This window comes from Ictalurus furcatus, chromosome 25, assembly GCF_023375685.1.
Source record: "Ictalurus furcatus strain D&B chromosome 25, Billie_1.0, whole genome shotgun sequence".
Lineage (NCBI taxonomy): Eukaryota > Metazoa > Chordata > Actinopteri > Siluriformes > Ictaluridae > Ictalurus > Ictalurus furcatus.
The window spans coordinates 2,747,702-2,765,062 of record NC_071279.1 but is presented as its reverse complement, the minus strand read 5'-3'; the positions used below and the strand labels follow the sequence as shown (position 1 = coordinate 2,765,062).

The 17,361-nt window shown below is 39.4% G+C and overlaps 1 protein-coding gene across 9 annotated transcripts; it reads right to left on the bottom strand.

Moving 5' to 3' along the window:
* Positions 1 to 172: 172 nt before the first annotated feature.
* bub1ba (BUB1 mitotic checkpoint serine/threonine kinase Ba) lies at positions 173 to 16,705 on the bottom strand. Of its 9 annotated transcripts, XR_008384626.1 has the most exons (19): positions 14,171 to 16,705; positions 12,709 to 12,899; positions 12,059 to 12,159; positions 11,009 to 11,133; positions 10,888 to 10,922; positions 9,292 to 9,382; positions 8,972 to 9,059; positions 8,572 to 8,822; positions 7,956 to 8,110; positions 7,104 to 7,226; positions 6,940 to 7,025; positions 5,294 to 5,452; positions 5,056 to 5,192; positions 4,220 to 4,364; positions 3,982 to 4,118; positions 2,821 to 3,835; positions 1,853 to 2,014; positions 934 to 980; positions 173 to 263 (listed from the first exon to the last, which is right to left on the bottom strand). XR_008384626.1 is itself a non-coding variant. In XM_053613651.1 (16 exons), exons 1-16 carry the CDS (start codon positions 14,206 to 14,208, stop codon positions 3,691 to 3,693), a joined length of 2,007 nt encoding a protein of 668 aa, XP_053469626.1. In that variant the 5' UTR covers positions 14,209 to 16,705; the 3' UTR covers positions 2,021 to 3,690. The 9 variants fall into 9 exon arrangements, 1 of the variants encoding a protein (XP_053469626.1); XR_008384621.1 differs by having other exon boundaries at positions 759 to 2,014; XR_008384622.1 differs by having other exon boundaries at positions 934 to 2,014.
* Between the last annotated feature and the right edge of the window lie 656 nt (positions 16,706 to 17,361).

The window sequence follows — 17,361 nt, the reverse complement described above, 5'->3', positions numbered from 1 at the left end:
ATATCAGGAAATTCTAGTCTATCATCTCGTTCATCTCGAACCCAAATGTCTTCAGTATATATCAAAGACATAAGAATTGTCCTTGCTGTTCCAATACTTTTGGAGGGGACCGTATTCATTTTGGGAGACTTTAAGGTAGGTAGAGTAGGAATGCGATGAAGCCTTACCTCTATATTCCTGTTGGCCACAGGTGATATTTAGTGATGGAAGTCTCTCACTCACATCATCAAGCCATTCTGCTTTTCTTGGTGCAACCCGATCATCTATGAGGCAAAGGAGCATGGTGTAAGCAAAAACTGCATGCCTGTATGTCTTTCTTTTTCACTTTATTTCCAACGCACTTTTCCACTGTAATGTCGCCAGTGCATCGTAGGGTACCACGTACACATATTTACACACCCATTTGCACTAAGGTAGGTAGAATGCAGTCCGTATGCACACAATACAGTATATCAACTTCAAAAGTTCTACATGAAGGAGCGGTCGAAGAAATTTCTACTCGAGTGTCCAAGCTTTTAGACATTACAGGAAAATATTACTTGCTGTTATTTTCTCCACAGGAGGCTTCACCAAATAGTAATCGAGGGGTGCCAATCATTTTAAAATGGAAAAACTGCACTGTTCAAGAAAACATACTGTTCTCTATAACACTGCACATATGTTCAAAATATACTCGATATATCATTCATGACAAGCTTTTATTAAGGATAGCAATAATTCTGAAGCTGACTGAAGGGAGAACAAGTCCAAAAAAATACCCAAGGTATTATAAGCGTGAACATCCATCCATTTTCTATACCGCTTATCCGTCAGAGCCGTGGGGTGCATCGGGGACGAGGCGGGGGTACACAGGGTGCCAATCCATCACAGAGCACTATCACATACGCATTCATACACTACAGACATTTTGGACATCAAAATCAGCCCACTCACCATGCCCACCATGCATGTCTTTGGACTGGGGGAGGAAACTGGAGTACCTGGAGGAAACACCCCCCCGCAGCACAGTGAGAGCATGTGCACACACACAGGACAGCGGCGAGAAACGAACCCCAAACCCTGGAGGTGTGAGGCGAACATGCTTAACGCTAAGATACCGTACACCTTAAGCTTGATCAATGCATACTAAACTTTCCTAAAGCACTCCTTCATAGATGCTGAATCATCTAACACATTCATCATGTTCTCATCGACAGTCTAAACTGCTATTGCTCATAATAACGACACAAAATGGTGCAAAGTTGTGCTCACTTTCTGACGACCAACTTACTGATGGTCAAAGATTCTACTGGTAAGCAGGCGCCTTAATACAGACACTGCATACTACTCAGCTAATCAGGTCCTGCATAAGAAATCTGTTTATTGAGACAACTAAGAACTACCTTGTTTTTTCAGAGTTACTTTTTCATTAAGACAGCCCAAGGACACTAATGTGAAAATTCCACTGGATCAATTCAGGTCCAAACTTTCTTCGTCCCTGTCTCACTTAACCACGTTTCAAAAGTGCTGGAAATATCTGCATCCTGCAGCCCATCCTGGTAAGTGAGAACATTTTGGACATCACACTAAAACGAATAAAAATACACTAATCTCTGAAAGAAAATGCAAGCCTTTTTTTTTTTCCCCCCCTCAGGTCTAGCCTGCATTTTAAATGAAAAAGTAGGAAATGAAAGCTGAACAAAGAAAAGATTGCCTGATGAGTCACTACCCTTCCCACATCTCGTTCTTCCCATTAAGTCACATGACCTTTCCACTCGAAGCTTTTGCGCCTTACTACCTTTTATTCAAGGTGTTTTCGACCGTCCTTCCCCTCTCAAATCCACCCTGTCCTAAGAGAAAATAAATAACTTACCTTTCTGCCTAGAAGTGGAAAACAGGCTTCAATAGAACTCGACAAAAGACTCACTCACACCTCACAGTCTGTCTGTCTCGCGCACACAGAACTGTGGTAGCTGCTCCTGTCAACATGCAGCACACAGGCCAGCACATGTTGGGATGAGTTGGGTGCGTTCTTCTGTGTAGGAGGTGTGAGGCTGGTCAAAATGATCCCTGTCAGGGCTAATTTGTCACCATAACTGAACTCTCATATGCCTCATGGGCCTGTTGTAGGCGCCTCTAATGGAGTTAACATAGCAACCAGTATAACGTATAAAGAGTTGATGTGTTTGTATTATGAGAATTATTAGTGGTGCTGGAATGCTATTTTGGATGTCTAAAAGGAGAGAGCATGCTGGTGAAGCAGGACACATAAGACATATTTTTAAAAATATATGAAATATGTTGCTTTATGTCTGAGGTACAGGACCACCAGCAGAACTATAATTTTGGGTTTAATTCCACCTTGGGAATTTGTCTAAAGGAAAAACTATGCATGACAATTGCCAAAATGTTATAATGGTTCACAGATTTGTGATTGAGGTTTCAGATTAATCCATATATATATATAAATTACACTCATTCTCATTGCCTCATCTTTTGGTCCTTAAAACAACCAAGCAGTTATACATTTAATTTTAAGATCTTTTTTTTTTTTGCCACACCCTCAAGGTACATCGTAATTGGGTTAAGCCAACTATGTGTACAGACAAGTACACACATGATACAGTTAACACAGCCAGGCACATTATCGGTGTTCAAGCTGCCTAGCAAATATTAAAAGAAAAGGAATCACTTTAATATGAACATGAACTCCTGAATTATCTGGGTGTTCATTAAAACCTAAGACACTTACAGAATGATACTTTCCCCCTGTCTCTCTCATTCAATCCACAGTCTTAAAGAGCAACTATCCAGGAGTTAATAAAGACATCTGCCACTTACACGTCCGAGTCTAAATCCATAAGGAACCATTCCTATTCACAAAGCCCTTGACTTCAGTAAGACATTCCAGACCTTTGAGGTGGAGTACGAAGGAATGACTATTTGCTCAACCAGTGACCATATCCTACCAACAGCTTCATTGTACTACCATTTAAATAGCAAATGAGGAGTCACTCCTCCCAGCAAACAAAGCAATACAACACCTGTATTCTCAACTGCCTCAAGGCTCCCATTACATGAAAGGCTTAGAGGAAAGATTATTTATGGTCGTGGAGACCTACCACCCGACAGAGTTATGTTCTCCCTACGCCTAATGCAAACTGATCGGCTATTAAGAAAGAAAAGGTAGAAGGAGAAACTTCAAACTGAGTCGGTTGGGAGTCCTTCTGCCTCAGAGAGTACTCATAGTGTAAGTGTGCCTATATGTTACCTTTGATGAATGCACACAAAATTAAAACACATCTCTTTAATAATACAAAAACCTATTTGGTTTTCGTGGCATAGCACTGAATAGTGCGGTCGTTTATAAAAGCTGTCTTTGGTTAAATCATTGGTGATAAGTAGTCCGTCCCCGCCCCAACACATTCATTTAACTTCTATTATAATTACAAATTAGCAAAACAAACAATCAAACAAAAAACCCCAAGCATTGTAAGTGTCATATTTTTGCCTGTTTAATGAAGGATTAAAAACACAACACTAGTAGAGAATAAGATAATTAGGTAAAGTTATGGATGAATTTAATTATCTGAACTAACATAAAAAAAAGAAAGAAAGAAATTGTGTGAAAAGGAACAGACGATGACTTTTGAAGATCAGGTGAGAGAAACATATATACGAAAACACAGAAAAGTGACTTGACAGCATACATTACAGAGAAAACTGACACTCCAAGTCTTCATAGAGCGTGTTCTTTAAGTTGTTGATTAAGTTGGACAAAATAAACTCTGTTGAGTTGTCCTCTGGATTCAAAAGATTGTGGAAAAAGTCTTGCCACAACGGACCAAGCAGGCTGCTAAAAAAAGAAAGGCCAAACAGATTAAACAAACAAACAAACAAACAAACAAAAAAAACCTCGTAATTAATCATAATTGTTTGGAATTCAAATTAAACTGAAATAGTAAATCCTTGTTCTAATTAACAACATTTATATCCCCTCACCTGAGCTCAACTGTCCTTTGCCAATCCAGAGATCCACAGTCCTCTGCCAATCTCCAGTAAGATGCCTCCTTAATTATTTTCATCTTTTTTCCAAACAGCAGCAAGTGCGCGATTTCTGCAATCCCACAGAGGTCCACCTATTAAGAAGAAAGACGACGAACACATTAGGACCGATTTTTCTGTGTCATGCTGAGACAAGAGATGGTATTCTAGGACAGCTGCACATGAGGAGATTTACCTGGTAAGGAGAGGCAGAGGGCAACAATAAACCCTGTTTAATGTAGTCCTGAGCCGAAGGAAGATACCGCGCCGTCGTCGTGTCAGTCTGCAGCTCCAAATCCAACGAATTTGAGAAATCCACGCAGATAACGCTGTCTTCACAGCTGGGGAAACAATGATTACACCCGAGCATAAAGGTGAGTACTGGGTAGGTATACGAGGCATATATAGATTACATTATGGAACATTTTAATACCAAATGATCACATTCAAATCGATATTACAGCTTAATATTAAAATAACTGCCTACCCTTCTATCAGGTGTCACAAATATATCGCAATACATACAAGAAAAGACTATATTCAAATACCAGGCTATAATACCAGGCTTATTATTCAGCCATTCACATGGTGAGATTTTCAATTCAATTCAATTCAATTTTATTTGTATAGCGCTTTTTACAATAGACATTGTCTCAAAGCAGCTTTACAGAAATATCAACATGGTATACAGATATTAAAGGTGCGAATTTATCCCAACTGAGCAAGCCACTGAGTGGCAACGGTGGCAAGGAAAAACTCCCTAAGATGTTTTAAGAGGAAGAAACCTTGAGAGGAACCCGACTCAGAAGGGAACCCATCCTCATCTGGGTAACAACAGATAGTGTGAAAAAGTTCATTATGGATTTATATGAAGTCTGTATGGCCTTAGGAGCAGCTGTAGTCCCAGCAGTCTGGAATTAAAGAAGATTTGAGCTCCATCCAGAGGCAGAAAGGATCTGGATCTCTAGTATCTCCATAAATTCATGTGGGATTTTGACATGTTTCCACTATATACTGTTTATATATTTGTACCTGTGGCACACCATTAGCGTTTCAGGGCGCAACGCCCCATGAACAAGTCGACACGAGTGCATACGTTTCACCATCTCCAACAACCGGATCACCAAATGTGGAACATCCCGTCTATCCACGTGGTCCTCTAATAACTCCTAGACAGAAACGAAAAAGACTGCTTAAAAAAACAAAACAAACAGAGTAGTAGAAAATGTATTCAGCACCATTACTGCGATAAAGAAAGTGAGATTCATACGTGAATAGTTTGCCCTTGAGGAACCTGCCACAAGGTGAAAGATCCATTTTCATAGAGGTAACAGGTGCTCTGAGCATGACAGTGCTGTAGATCAGCAGGCAGCCTGGCCCTCAGTTGAGAGTCAATATAAAAATCCCACGGTACTGTAGATTCATCCACCTGCACGATCCAGAAAGATACAACAATGGACTGGTTTCCATCCAAGGTATTTCACGTGAAAAAAAAAATACATTTTAAGACTTTAAACAGAAAGAGCAATTATCATCGTAATTGTTACGATATGATTATATCATAACAAATACTGACAGCGCTTATTCAAAAAAAACAAACAAACTGTGCAATGGGGTTTCTGACGCGAAAAGAATGCGAGTTCTTTATTAAACTGTTCATCACGTCTTTCCAACAACAAAGCAAACCCACGGGAACGGCAATAAAAGTGCCGGTGTGCCAAAAGTTTCCTTCCGCTCTACGTGAGCGCACACATCCCACACTCCTCCGACTGAAATGATCGATAACAACTCCTGTTTCTCAATGAAAAACTAGGATGGATTCCTCACTGCTTTCTGGAGTCTACAGTGGAAAGGAGGACAATTCTGGGAGACTCAAATGGTAAATGGTCTGCACCTTATATAGCGCTTTTTAACCTGAGCTTTACAGTGTTTCTCATTCACCCATTCAACATCCCCCTTCCTCTCTTGGGGGTGAGTGTCTTGCCCGTGGACACTTCGTCATGTGGAGACACGTGCACTGGGAATCGAACTGCCAACCCTATGATCAGTGGACAAACCATTACAATACGATCCACAGTATGTATACCAATTTTGAAAAATAAACTTATGAAAAACTTCAAATTACACCACATCACATGTCCTAACTTGCATGGGTAAGACTGTAAGCATTTGATTTATTTCGATTCTGGCAGCATCTGCTGGAATCTTCCTGCCCTCTGGGTAAGGACTAGGAATGATATTATTCTAAAATGCAGTGTCTGTAGGCTACTCTTCTTTAAACCCTACTACGGAGGACTTCCACACGTGGACATATATGGACTGCCATACAATGGACTGACTCACTTTTAATTGGGGTCAAAGTAAAAAGCCTCGAACCAGAATCTGGATATCCTGCGAAGTAGACGATGATAATTTGGTAGAATCTTAGTTGCCCAGGTCATGCACTTTTTAGACGGTCCCTTACTGTCTCCATTACTATAAAGCGTCGAGCCGATGACCAGCGTTCCGAAAGATCGGCTTCAGCCGGCTTTAACGGGTGAAAAGTTGTCCATGGAAAAGAAGACGATTCCGTTATCTTGATTCTGATTGGCCAAAAGACTTGAGGAGACACACCAAAGATGTTTTATTGGCAAGAAGATCGCGACAGCTCGAGAGACGTCTGTGGTCTCACTCCAGTGTATGGGAAATTGGCCCATTTCTGATTCTTCTGAGGTTTATTGTGCTTGCAATTTCAATTTAAATGAATAATATAATATATATATATGTGAAATTCTTTATAAAAACGTCTAAGATATCAATTTGATGGGAATGAGAAAGCACCTGCAACATTCATAAACATTATCTAATGCAATAACCACCTGTTTTATGTACATGAAGTCAATGGAAATTTAGATCATGAGTACAGTCAAGACATACCTTAACAAGAACACTACCACCATTTGAAAAATATAAGCACATCCCCTGATCGTCCATCTTTTTGAGGAAGAACAGTGTTTCACCATCTGGAATGATAAATTATATTTAGTCAGAAGTCAATTTAATCAAATAAATGTAAGGGTCATATACATTTAAAACTGTACCAAGATGGAGGTCATCAGGGTCAGGTAGAGGTCCAACTTTCCTGCTGAAATTAGCAATAGAACCCAGGTCCACATTATCAAGCAGTGCTTTTCTGACATCCAGACTGCATGGATTCACGGTCTCTGTTAAAACAAGCATTTACAGGACACATGCTAAACATCTTATTCAAAATGGTGGCGAAGCAGTTTAACTATGTAGCAAGTATTAGATTTAGAGATACAATATATAACAATTATATATCATTAACTGGCTCTGTGTACATGGTTTCTGAATATCTGAATAGATCGGTTGAATCATATCTCCGATCAGCATGCAAGATTTTTGTTCACAAAATTCTAGACTTTTTTTTTTTTTTTTAAATTAAAGTTAAGGGTTAAGCGCCACCTAATGGTGTAATACTGCCATAACAGGCCCACTATCCCCAGTGCACAGGAAAGAGTTAAACGGGACTCAAATGAAGAGAGTGATAAAGTCAATGTGACATTATTTGCTACCACAAGTGAATGAAATTTGTTTCCCCTTCAAATGAATTGGCCGTTTGGCTGTTTGGATTTTATTCACAGTTGGTCTTATCACCGCTTTCGCTGAGAAAGTATAGCGTCCAGGCAACTCCCATATAGTCATCCGCTCCAGCGAAGCCACAGAGGTCGACGCATGACGGATGACCAGTATTAACAATAACGGCATTTGGCAGACGCCCTTATCCAGAGCGATTTACATTTATTTATGCACTGACATTAAAAGTCTATGGATCAGGTCACTTTCACTTGGAACGATCCAGAACCTGTAGAACTGTGGAGTTTGGTTCCAGTTAAAAAACGATTACACCCTTTCACAGAGGATTGGCTCACCGAGGGCAGGAGCAGACAATGCTTTTCCTGAGGTAGGCTGAATGACCTCTGTAACTCTTGAGTGAACTGTGGGCCTTCCTTGTGATTCCAGCTCCAGAGGACAGGTGGAAGCTAAGGAGGTATAACCCCACTCATGGCTGATCTCCTCGATCGGGCTGTGTATGAAAATAAACAGACATTTGAAGAAGCAAATGAACTAAGTCTTAAAACTTAAGTGAATGTCTGCAGGATATCTGCATGCTTAAGTTCAAACACTATCGTTGAAGAACTGATTTACGCTGGCTTAAAAGAACAAACGAACACAATAGTTCAGATCAGACGGTACATGTCTGGTAAAGTTTGCTTGCTTTTTTTTTTTAGATTTGAATTGGAATTACAAGGCTAATGCAAGGAAAGCCTACAGCTACTGCTTGACTAAATCACTTTGCCTAAACCATACTTACGCATAGTTTGGTAAGACATTACACAAGCAAGAGTCTCAGGTAGGAGACTTTATTGTGAATTGATGTCCATTCACGTGCAACAGTAAATGCCGCGTTCATTATCATCCTAATTCTCAGCATAAAAGTTTCCCCTCGCATTTATAAAGAAAAATTATGATTCATGTAAGAAGTACCTCAGCTTATTCGGCTCTACTTTGGTCTCAGAGTTCGGCTCTTTGAAGACAACAGAACCAGTTTTGTTGAGGGCTTCACGTTCTTCCATCCGGACTCTTTCTGAGGGGTTTTGTCTCCCTGGTCCTCCGAATGGTGTGGAGGCCAGCTGAGCAGCACAAACAAAATCACGTGTGTCATCCGGGCTTCGGCAGAGTGTCTTATTCCAGTGGGCGTTGATGATGGCCTCCTCAGATCGTGAAAGGGAGGCATCCTAAATAGAGGAAGGAAAAAAAAAAAAAAAAAACTGAAAGCACTATATACAGCAAAGAGACAAATGAAACCCGAGTTAGGACAATTACAGGAAAATACTAAAAGACACAAAATGGCCAAATGCTGAGATATTCAACCTAAAACCTTTACTTTATCACTGGGACACTCTGATGCAGGTTGTCTGGATTTCAAAATGGAGGTGGGCAGCTTCAAAGATTTGAGGTTCACAGAGGATGATCTTAAAAGAAAACAAGAATCATGCAGAAATTACCAAAGTGTTTTTTTTTTTTAAAGAAGTAAACTGAAATTAAACCTAAACCTGTTTAAGAAAATGCTTTTCTGAAAATAAATAAATAAATAAATAAATATTACAGCAAAAACACAAAATATTGCCAAGTACTATGATTTTTTTTTTGTTTTTTTTTGTGGTATAATTAGTTTGCTTGCTAACTTGCTAACTGTGAACCCACCTTGTATTTGGCTTCTCAGACAAAACATTCTCATCATACATAGGAAAACATTTTGATGGCTGTGAACGCCTCTGTTTAACACCAGCTGTACCTGAACGTTAGACCAAAAAAAAAAAAAAAAACAAAAAAGGGGGATTAGGGCCGCACGATTGACCAACGTGAGATTCAACAAAGAAAGCCTCATTGAAGGCTGCAATTAATGAACAGTTGGATAGAATATAGCTGCACAAATCCAGACTATCATGCTGTAAACTTGTGTACGTGTGCAAATAAACAGCCAAACACGGTCTTATTAGCCTTCATACTGAAAACACGAGTGCTGTGAGGTTAGATGCTAAAATCAAGAAGCGAGAATTGAAAGGCAGTACATCTCCAGTTCGGTTTTAAACCAGTTGACCGCGTCAGTCCGCACTTTTGTGTGACGTGTCCGGCAGTAATGACCCTGTTACATTGAAATGTATTTAAAAATGAGATAAATTACACCTACTCTTTCTTGCAGAAATCATATAAAGACAGAAATGTGCATTTGCTGTAGCTATTCTTCTGAGACATTTTTTTTCCCACTCTGTGGGTGAATCTCAAATCTTACACGCTACATGTAGTACACTATATAGCGTGTACAACAGCATTATGTTATACTCGAGGTAGAGCGTGTAGTGGATGAGAGATGTGGAGAATGCCATTTGCTTTACGGTAAGAAATCACGGAATTATTATTGTATAAACCTGCATTTCTGTTCACGATTGTAAAGAGTGGTTATTTGAGTTACGATGAGACTTCCTGTCAGCTCAAACCAGTCAGGCCATTCTCATGTGACCTCTCTGAACTACCACTTCCTGGATGTTTTTTTTTTTTTTTGCACCATTCTGTGTAAACTCTACAGACTGTTATCACAGGATACCCTTTTTTTGTATTGCAACATCAAATTCAAGCCTCTCAGAATGGCATCTTGCTCAAAACATTTCAGGTCCTTTTAAAGTGACTCTCTATTCCAGGGGTTCCTGAACTTTTTCGGTGCGAGGCCGCCCGAATGGCATTAACATTTGACCGAGGCCCCCCCTTTTGCAAGATGTCTTTAAAACACGTTAAAAATACAGACTTCTGAATATATCCCCCTTTTTTTTTTATTAATAATTACATCTTTACATTACATTTAGGAATTGATTGTGTGTGTGTGTGTGTGTGTGTGTGTGGTTGTCTGAGAGTGAGAAAGAGAAAACATACTAGTGGGAGGGATGGGCACACCAAATTGTTGAGGCCCCCCGGGCGCCCCCTGGTGGCCGCCACTTTGAAAACCACTGCTCTATTCAATTAAATAAAGTACTCGGATGTTATCCGAATTATTTAAAATGAAGAAAAATCTCAAAATCGCTTAACCGATAAGTACGTTCATTTAGCAATCTAAATTACGACTAGTATTTAATGTTTTATAAATTAATGATCACGTGTGTATGGTGAGCAGTCTCATGATTGGAGTATGCTCGCTTGACTCACGATCAGTAATGTTCAGAGCACACGTGAAAACGTGCAAACAAACAAACAACAACAACAACAACAAAAATGCACTGAAAGACATCCATAAAGAATGGAGCTTACCTGGTCCCATGTCTTCATGGTTTATGATGATGTTTCTGATGGAATATATAAAGCAATCTTAAAAATTATGTTTAAAAAAAAAAAAAGTGATATTACTAAAATCTTTACGATCGACGATTACCTCGTGGCGGTGTTTCTAGATATTTCTGGCTCGCTGTAAATTTTCAATGGAGCAGCCTCATAGGGAACAACAGGAGCACTGCTGACATCAGCAGTCTGCTGGGGATGCTGTGGTACATCAAGAGGCTGCAAATCACAAAGAAGGTCACAAAAATATTAGAAAGAAAGCACCACAAATGAAGATGTTTAAAGACGGTTCTAATTCCTTACATTCCCGTTGTCATTTTGCTGAGGAGTTGACTGTGTCCTTAGAACAGACACATGACCTATTGTTTGTGTCCATGCAGTGGATCCCGGAAGACTAAATTGTTTATTTTCACAAACTCTTATATTATATATATATATATATATAGGGGTAATATGTCTGAATTCTCAGTAGGCGAGAAATATCCGGATGGCGTACTGCTTGCAGCAATGTTTTTGCAGTATGCTACAGATGGACACTACGTGAGTCAAAACTCCCATAATGCAACAGGACTGGTGAGGACGAGCTCAGGATAAAAAATAAAAAAAAATCGTGGAAGACGGCGTGTCGTCTCTTTTTAAGGATTAAACCTTGGTTAACAATACCTGAATAAATTGCTAACTTGTTGAAGGTTTAAACAAGAAAACAGTCGTCACGGCGTTTGAGACCTTTTTTGTGATCTCCATCATGCCTAAACCGGCCAAGATAACGGCAACGAGTATCCCTCAGCCTGTAAATACTGCCCACATTAAATGACTAATTCAGTTCATTTTCCTTATGTACATTTCCTGATGTGATCCCTTTAAGATGTGTGTGTTTATGATGACTTTGACGGTCACGTGACAATGCCAGCATGGCGGACGTAGTATGTCCGGGATTGTATTCATACTACATACACATACTGATTAGCGCGTACTGTTTCAACGGCCGTGCAGTATGTACTGTGTCAAAGCCTGTGCCTTTGTCAGGCCCTGATGGTACTAGATGATTGCCCTCACTGCAGCTTAATACCAATAGTGACAATAAAAGAACATCAAACGTTTCAAATTTACCCATGCTAGTGAAGAACAGGTCTGAATCACTTACCCGATGTTGGACGGCACCATTCCTCCCTTGAATAAGCTTCTGTTTCTGCTCAATCTGAAACCTCAGCTCTTCTTTGACTTGGTTCAAATGTAAGACTTTTTCTGACAAATTAAAAAAAGAAATTCAAAAAATGTATGTACGTATTTTAAGCGCGCTGAGATTGACTGATGTATTGTTCTGTGAAGGAAAATGTCTGACTTGTACTTGCTCTGATGAGCTAGGGGGAATCAGCAATGCATAGCGAGGAGTTAATACCAGAAAAAAAAAAAAAAGAAGAAAAAAACAGTTTGGAAACCTGCCTTCTGACCCAGATGGTTTGTTTGTATTTGGATTTACCGTTTGTCAGATATCTTATAGACACATCCCCAAATTCCCCCTCACATTCGCATTAATCATCATGAGGAGACGTTACAGGCTTATAGAGTTGTAACTTGACCTCACTGTTTGAGATCTTTTTTTCACAAATCGTACCCAACACACCTTTAATAAAAGTGCTCAAGCGCCCCCTTTTGTCCATCTGGGCTGAACGCTACGGGCTGTCGTGTCAACATCGATATCGACGTTGCATTTTCTGCATGTGAGGTATTGCAAAGGCTGTCCTAGACAACGTTGCCACTATAGTTATACCAAACAGTTTTTTTTAGACATACCATTGAGCCGTTTATAATATCGCTGGGCACGCAGCTCTTCGAAGGAAAACTCTGTGTCACCTCCAAGCACAAGCTCCTTACAGTACATGCTCTGTACTGCACCAGGCTGCTCTTTATTCTGGCTAATACACTCTTCCTTGGTCGCACTCCATGATGATGGGATCCCGCCGTCCACAGGGTTGAACGGGCAACTGTGGCAGAGGAATACAATGCATCTAAAGGAATATCAGGTCACTGTGCTGATCGAGCTAATAAACTTTACTTGATCATATACATTGGTGTAGTGAACATACGACGTCGCATCGAGTGTGAACTTAATGAATACGTCACGGGCAAGGTGAATTTAAAATCTTGACCTGTAGAGTAGGCTGAATAAAGACGACAGTTCGAGTCATAGAAGGATTCGTTTGTCATTTGGCGCTGATTTTAATGCGTTTTTGAATTCGTTTGACTAGTCCGTCAATGCTAAAGCATACTACTTTTGATTTCGCTGCACCGTATTAGACTTAAAGATCATTAAAGATGCCTTTTGACATGGAAATGAAACGAACCTATGCCCGACGTTTGGTTGGACATACGCTTTTCTGTAAAATACACTCGTTAACAGGACTTTTCTTTATAGCCGGAAACGATCAAAATAATAAACGATGCACTATAATCATGTCTCGTTAGCTTCTGTTATGAAGATTACTCTTTAGTAAACGGGGAATAAGCCAAAAGGAAAAGTGGACAGTGGTTTTCAAAGTGGGGGCCGCCAGGGGGCGCCCAGGGGCCTCAACAATTTGGTGTGAAAAATAAATAAATACATGATTTCCTCGTTCTCAGTCTCAGACAACCACACACACACACACAATCAATTCCTAATGTAATATAAAGATGTAAGATGTAATTATTAATAATAAAAAAGGGGGGATATATTCAGAACTCTTTATTTTTAATGTGTTTTAAAGACATCTTGCAAAAGGGGGGCCTCGGTCACATGTTAATGCCATTTGGGGGGCCTTGCCCTGGGAAAGTTTGGGAACCCCTGTATTAGGAAGTGCATGTTTGGTGATTTGATTTTGAACTTTAGCGCATAAGATAATTTGATGGTACTGTTGAGAGACTGTGTCATATCAAACCTTGACCATTTTATTAAGCTAATCTCACTAATATCACAGATGATTTATTATTATTATTATTATTATTATTTAAACGAGAAAGACAGTAATTATGATATGATGTGATTAATTGGGGTTGTTTTTAATATCCTAGTAATTAAAGTAATCTGGAAACCAGTGTGTACTGTACATGCATGCAACAGCATGAAGCTCCATGTCATATCCTGCTCAATTCATATACAGTAAATAAAATACTGACAGGGTAGCCAGCTAATTCCCAATTCAATCTGCTTTACACAAACGTTTTGTTACTTAATCTGGATTAATTAACTGATCTGTTCAGCATTAGAGAATATACTCACGTGCTGGTTTGTTGTGTTGTAGACTCCCACTTTTCCATGTTCCGGGTTTTTTTTTTTAATTTAATGCGTCAAAAACTCTATCCTGTACTATTAATTGAACGAACCCAGGTGTCTTAGCTAAATAAATAAAATCATCTGTAATGCAAGTAAAACACGTTCAATAACTATAGCTATGACTGTAATCCCGTCCAAAACAGAAACGTTACCAACTGCCCAGGATTCAAACGCGTTTACACCCGGCCTGAATTCAAACCGCGTCACGTGACAATGACGTAGTAGTCATGCAGATTCGAGACATGTTTTAGATATTTTCTTTGTACCTAAAATGTTTTAGGTGCACTTAAAACATACTGCAATAATCTATTCATAAAATAGGTTAGTTAAATGAGAAATGAAATGGTAATTAAATTTAAAAAAAATATATATATATATATATATTGCGTTAACGGGGAGTTGCTGCAACTTCCGGTTTCCAAAACGACTCTTCAGAGGAAAGCTTATTAATATTCATGAGGAAAGCGCTACCTGATTGGCCGGTAAAACTTTTCGGCTCTGACGTTACATGTTGCTGCGCGCGACTTGTCAAAAGTACGGTGGCCGAGAAGTGCGAAACGACTCACAAATCTGAAAACAAAACAACAAATTATAAACACAACGACATATCCGAAAACTATGGAAGTGACATAATTCTAATGAAAATAGTGTGTTACCGTTTTCATTTTTATTTACACGAATTAACAGTGTCTGCCAAAGTTGAAGTGGAAAGTTTATTTGCAGTTGCATTTCCCGTGTGTTAATTTAAAATTTTTTTTTTTTTGCAGAAAAAATGTAGCAATAAAAACCACTTGCTTTTTTTGTTTTGTTGTTTTGTTGTTTTTCGTTTTAGTTGCTAAGACTAACCCTGGGTTTTATGTGGAACAATAATGCTTATACAATAATTGTTTACGCGTGTAATCACTTTAAAATAATGTCATATAATTAATCATTTTTAAATTAAATATATGCTATAAAATGTAAATAAATACTGTATCCATACTGTATCATAATACTGCAGTACGTTCGATATCCTGTGATGTAGATGACTATAATCTTGGTAGAATTTTACACAGTTGCCCAGCTCATGCAGTTTTTAGTCCATTACTGACTTTATTAATTTATTATAATATATTAAATTGTACTTGGCGCACGGTGGCATAGTGGTTAGCACGTTCGCCTCACACCTCCAGGGTCGGGGGTTCGATTCCTACCGTGGCCCTGTGTGTGCGGCGTTTGCATGTTCTCCCCGTACTGCGGGGATTTCCTCCGGGTACTCCGGTTTCCTCCCCCAGTCCAAAGACATGCATGGTAGGCTGATTGGCATGTCCTTAAGTGTCCACAGTGTATGAATGTCCAGGGTGTACCCCGCCTTGTGCCCGATGCTCCCTGGGATAGCCTCCGGGTTTCCCCGTGACCCTGAAGAAAGGATAAGCGGTATAGAAGATGGATGGATGGATTGTACTTGGTTCTCGTTCCACGCCAGAGTAAGACAGTACACATTTTGTCCTCTCTGTGTGTTTACTGTTTGAGAAATAGAAGAGAGAATCTCAAACGTACTGTGAATGTCCGGTGATCGTGAAGCAGTCTAAAATGCGGTCAACTGTGAGTGACGTCATTTCCAAATACAAACACACCGCCTAGTATACTCCTGCCCCCAACACTGATTGTCAGGTTTCTGTGCAAGGCATGGGAAATGCAAATACAAAGGGATTTGAGACTCCTTTTGAATATTGTCAGGCTCCATACGCACCACTGAGGAAGTGAAATAGCAAACAGGGTAATTGCTTTTGCTGTTTCAATATGACAGGGTCATAAAGCGTAACACATGGGAAATGCAATTGCAAATAAACGTTGCATTTCCTTTTGAAATTTGGCAGACTGTACGATCATGTAAATGAAAACGGTACTACATGTTTTGCATTTTCATTTGAATTATTCCACAATTTCTGCATCCACAAGTAGGAAATGCAATTTCAAATACAGTTTGCAGTCGCTTTTGAATATTGTCCGCAAAATACTTAGATAGAAAACAAATTAACAAGCCAGAAAACACTATGACAAGTTGGACAAAACGGAAAATTTTATAGGTATATTTTGCAAATGGATTACTTACCGCTGATTGGACGACTCAGCTTAATTAAGAGTCGAAAATCTTAACAGAAACAGTTACTTCAAACGTTGTGATAGTAGAAACTTTGATATGAATAAAGCTGTGTGCACGTACCTGAAATGATCCAGGTTTAATCTATTTTGAACGCCTTTATTAATCTTAATTGATTTCCACCATCATAGCTAGCTAAGTATTATATCCACGGTTATGTTAGCCTACGTGTTTATTACAAGTAGAAACTTGACCAATAGTTACATATAGAGATATGTAATATTTGTAAAGTGTTTTAGCTGTCATCAATGCAGATTCTCAAGCCACTATGGGCTTCTACTGTTCATCCATCCATCCATCCATCCATCTTCTACCGCTTACTCCTTTTCAGGGTCATGGGGAATTCCCCCCCCACACACACACACTTATACATCAACATATACACACATGAGTGTAAAGAAAATCAGCTTTACTGAAACTGTGGTAGATCTGGTGGAAATATTTATTTTGATTTGGCCTATGAGAAAATTTGCACACAACTTTACAAAAAAATTAATGAATGAGGTCTGATGAGAATTAACATTTAGGGAAACTGTGTGGTTTTAATATTGATTTTTGGGCAGGTTTATTTAGAAATTTGGCTGAAGAATAGACCTGCAAACCTTTGTTCTTGGACCAAAATCAAAATAATGGTGTGCTTCCAACGTTGTTAGCAGTTATAGACTTATTCTCGCACCTTGCCTTTCAGCTCCTGGATAGCAGGGGGCTCAGCCATCCTTCATATCATCTCACCATTTCAGCACCAGTGACTCTCTCTCTCATTACTGTGCTTGGTTGGAGAATAGGTTTCAATCACCAGCTCTTTTTAGACTACAGTGTGCTCCCAGTTATTCAGGACCTATGATACATTCCCCTTACTTATTTACTCCCAGGCGCCGTGCTAATGGCAACCTGTTGCAGCAGCTGTGTGTAGTGTGTTTTAGTTTTCGTCTTTTCTGTAGTATAGTCCCTTGTCTTGAGTGTAGTTGTTAGGTTTTCAGTGTTGTATTGTGCT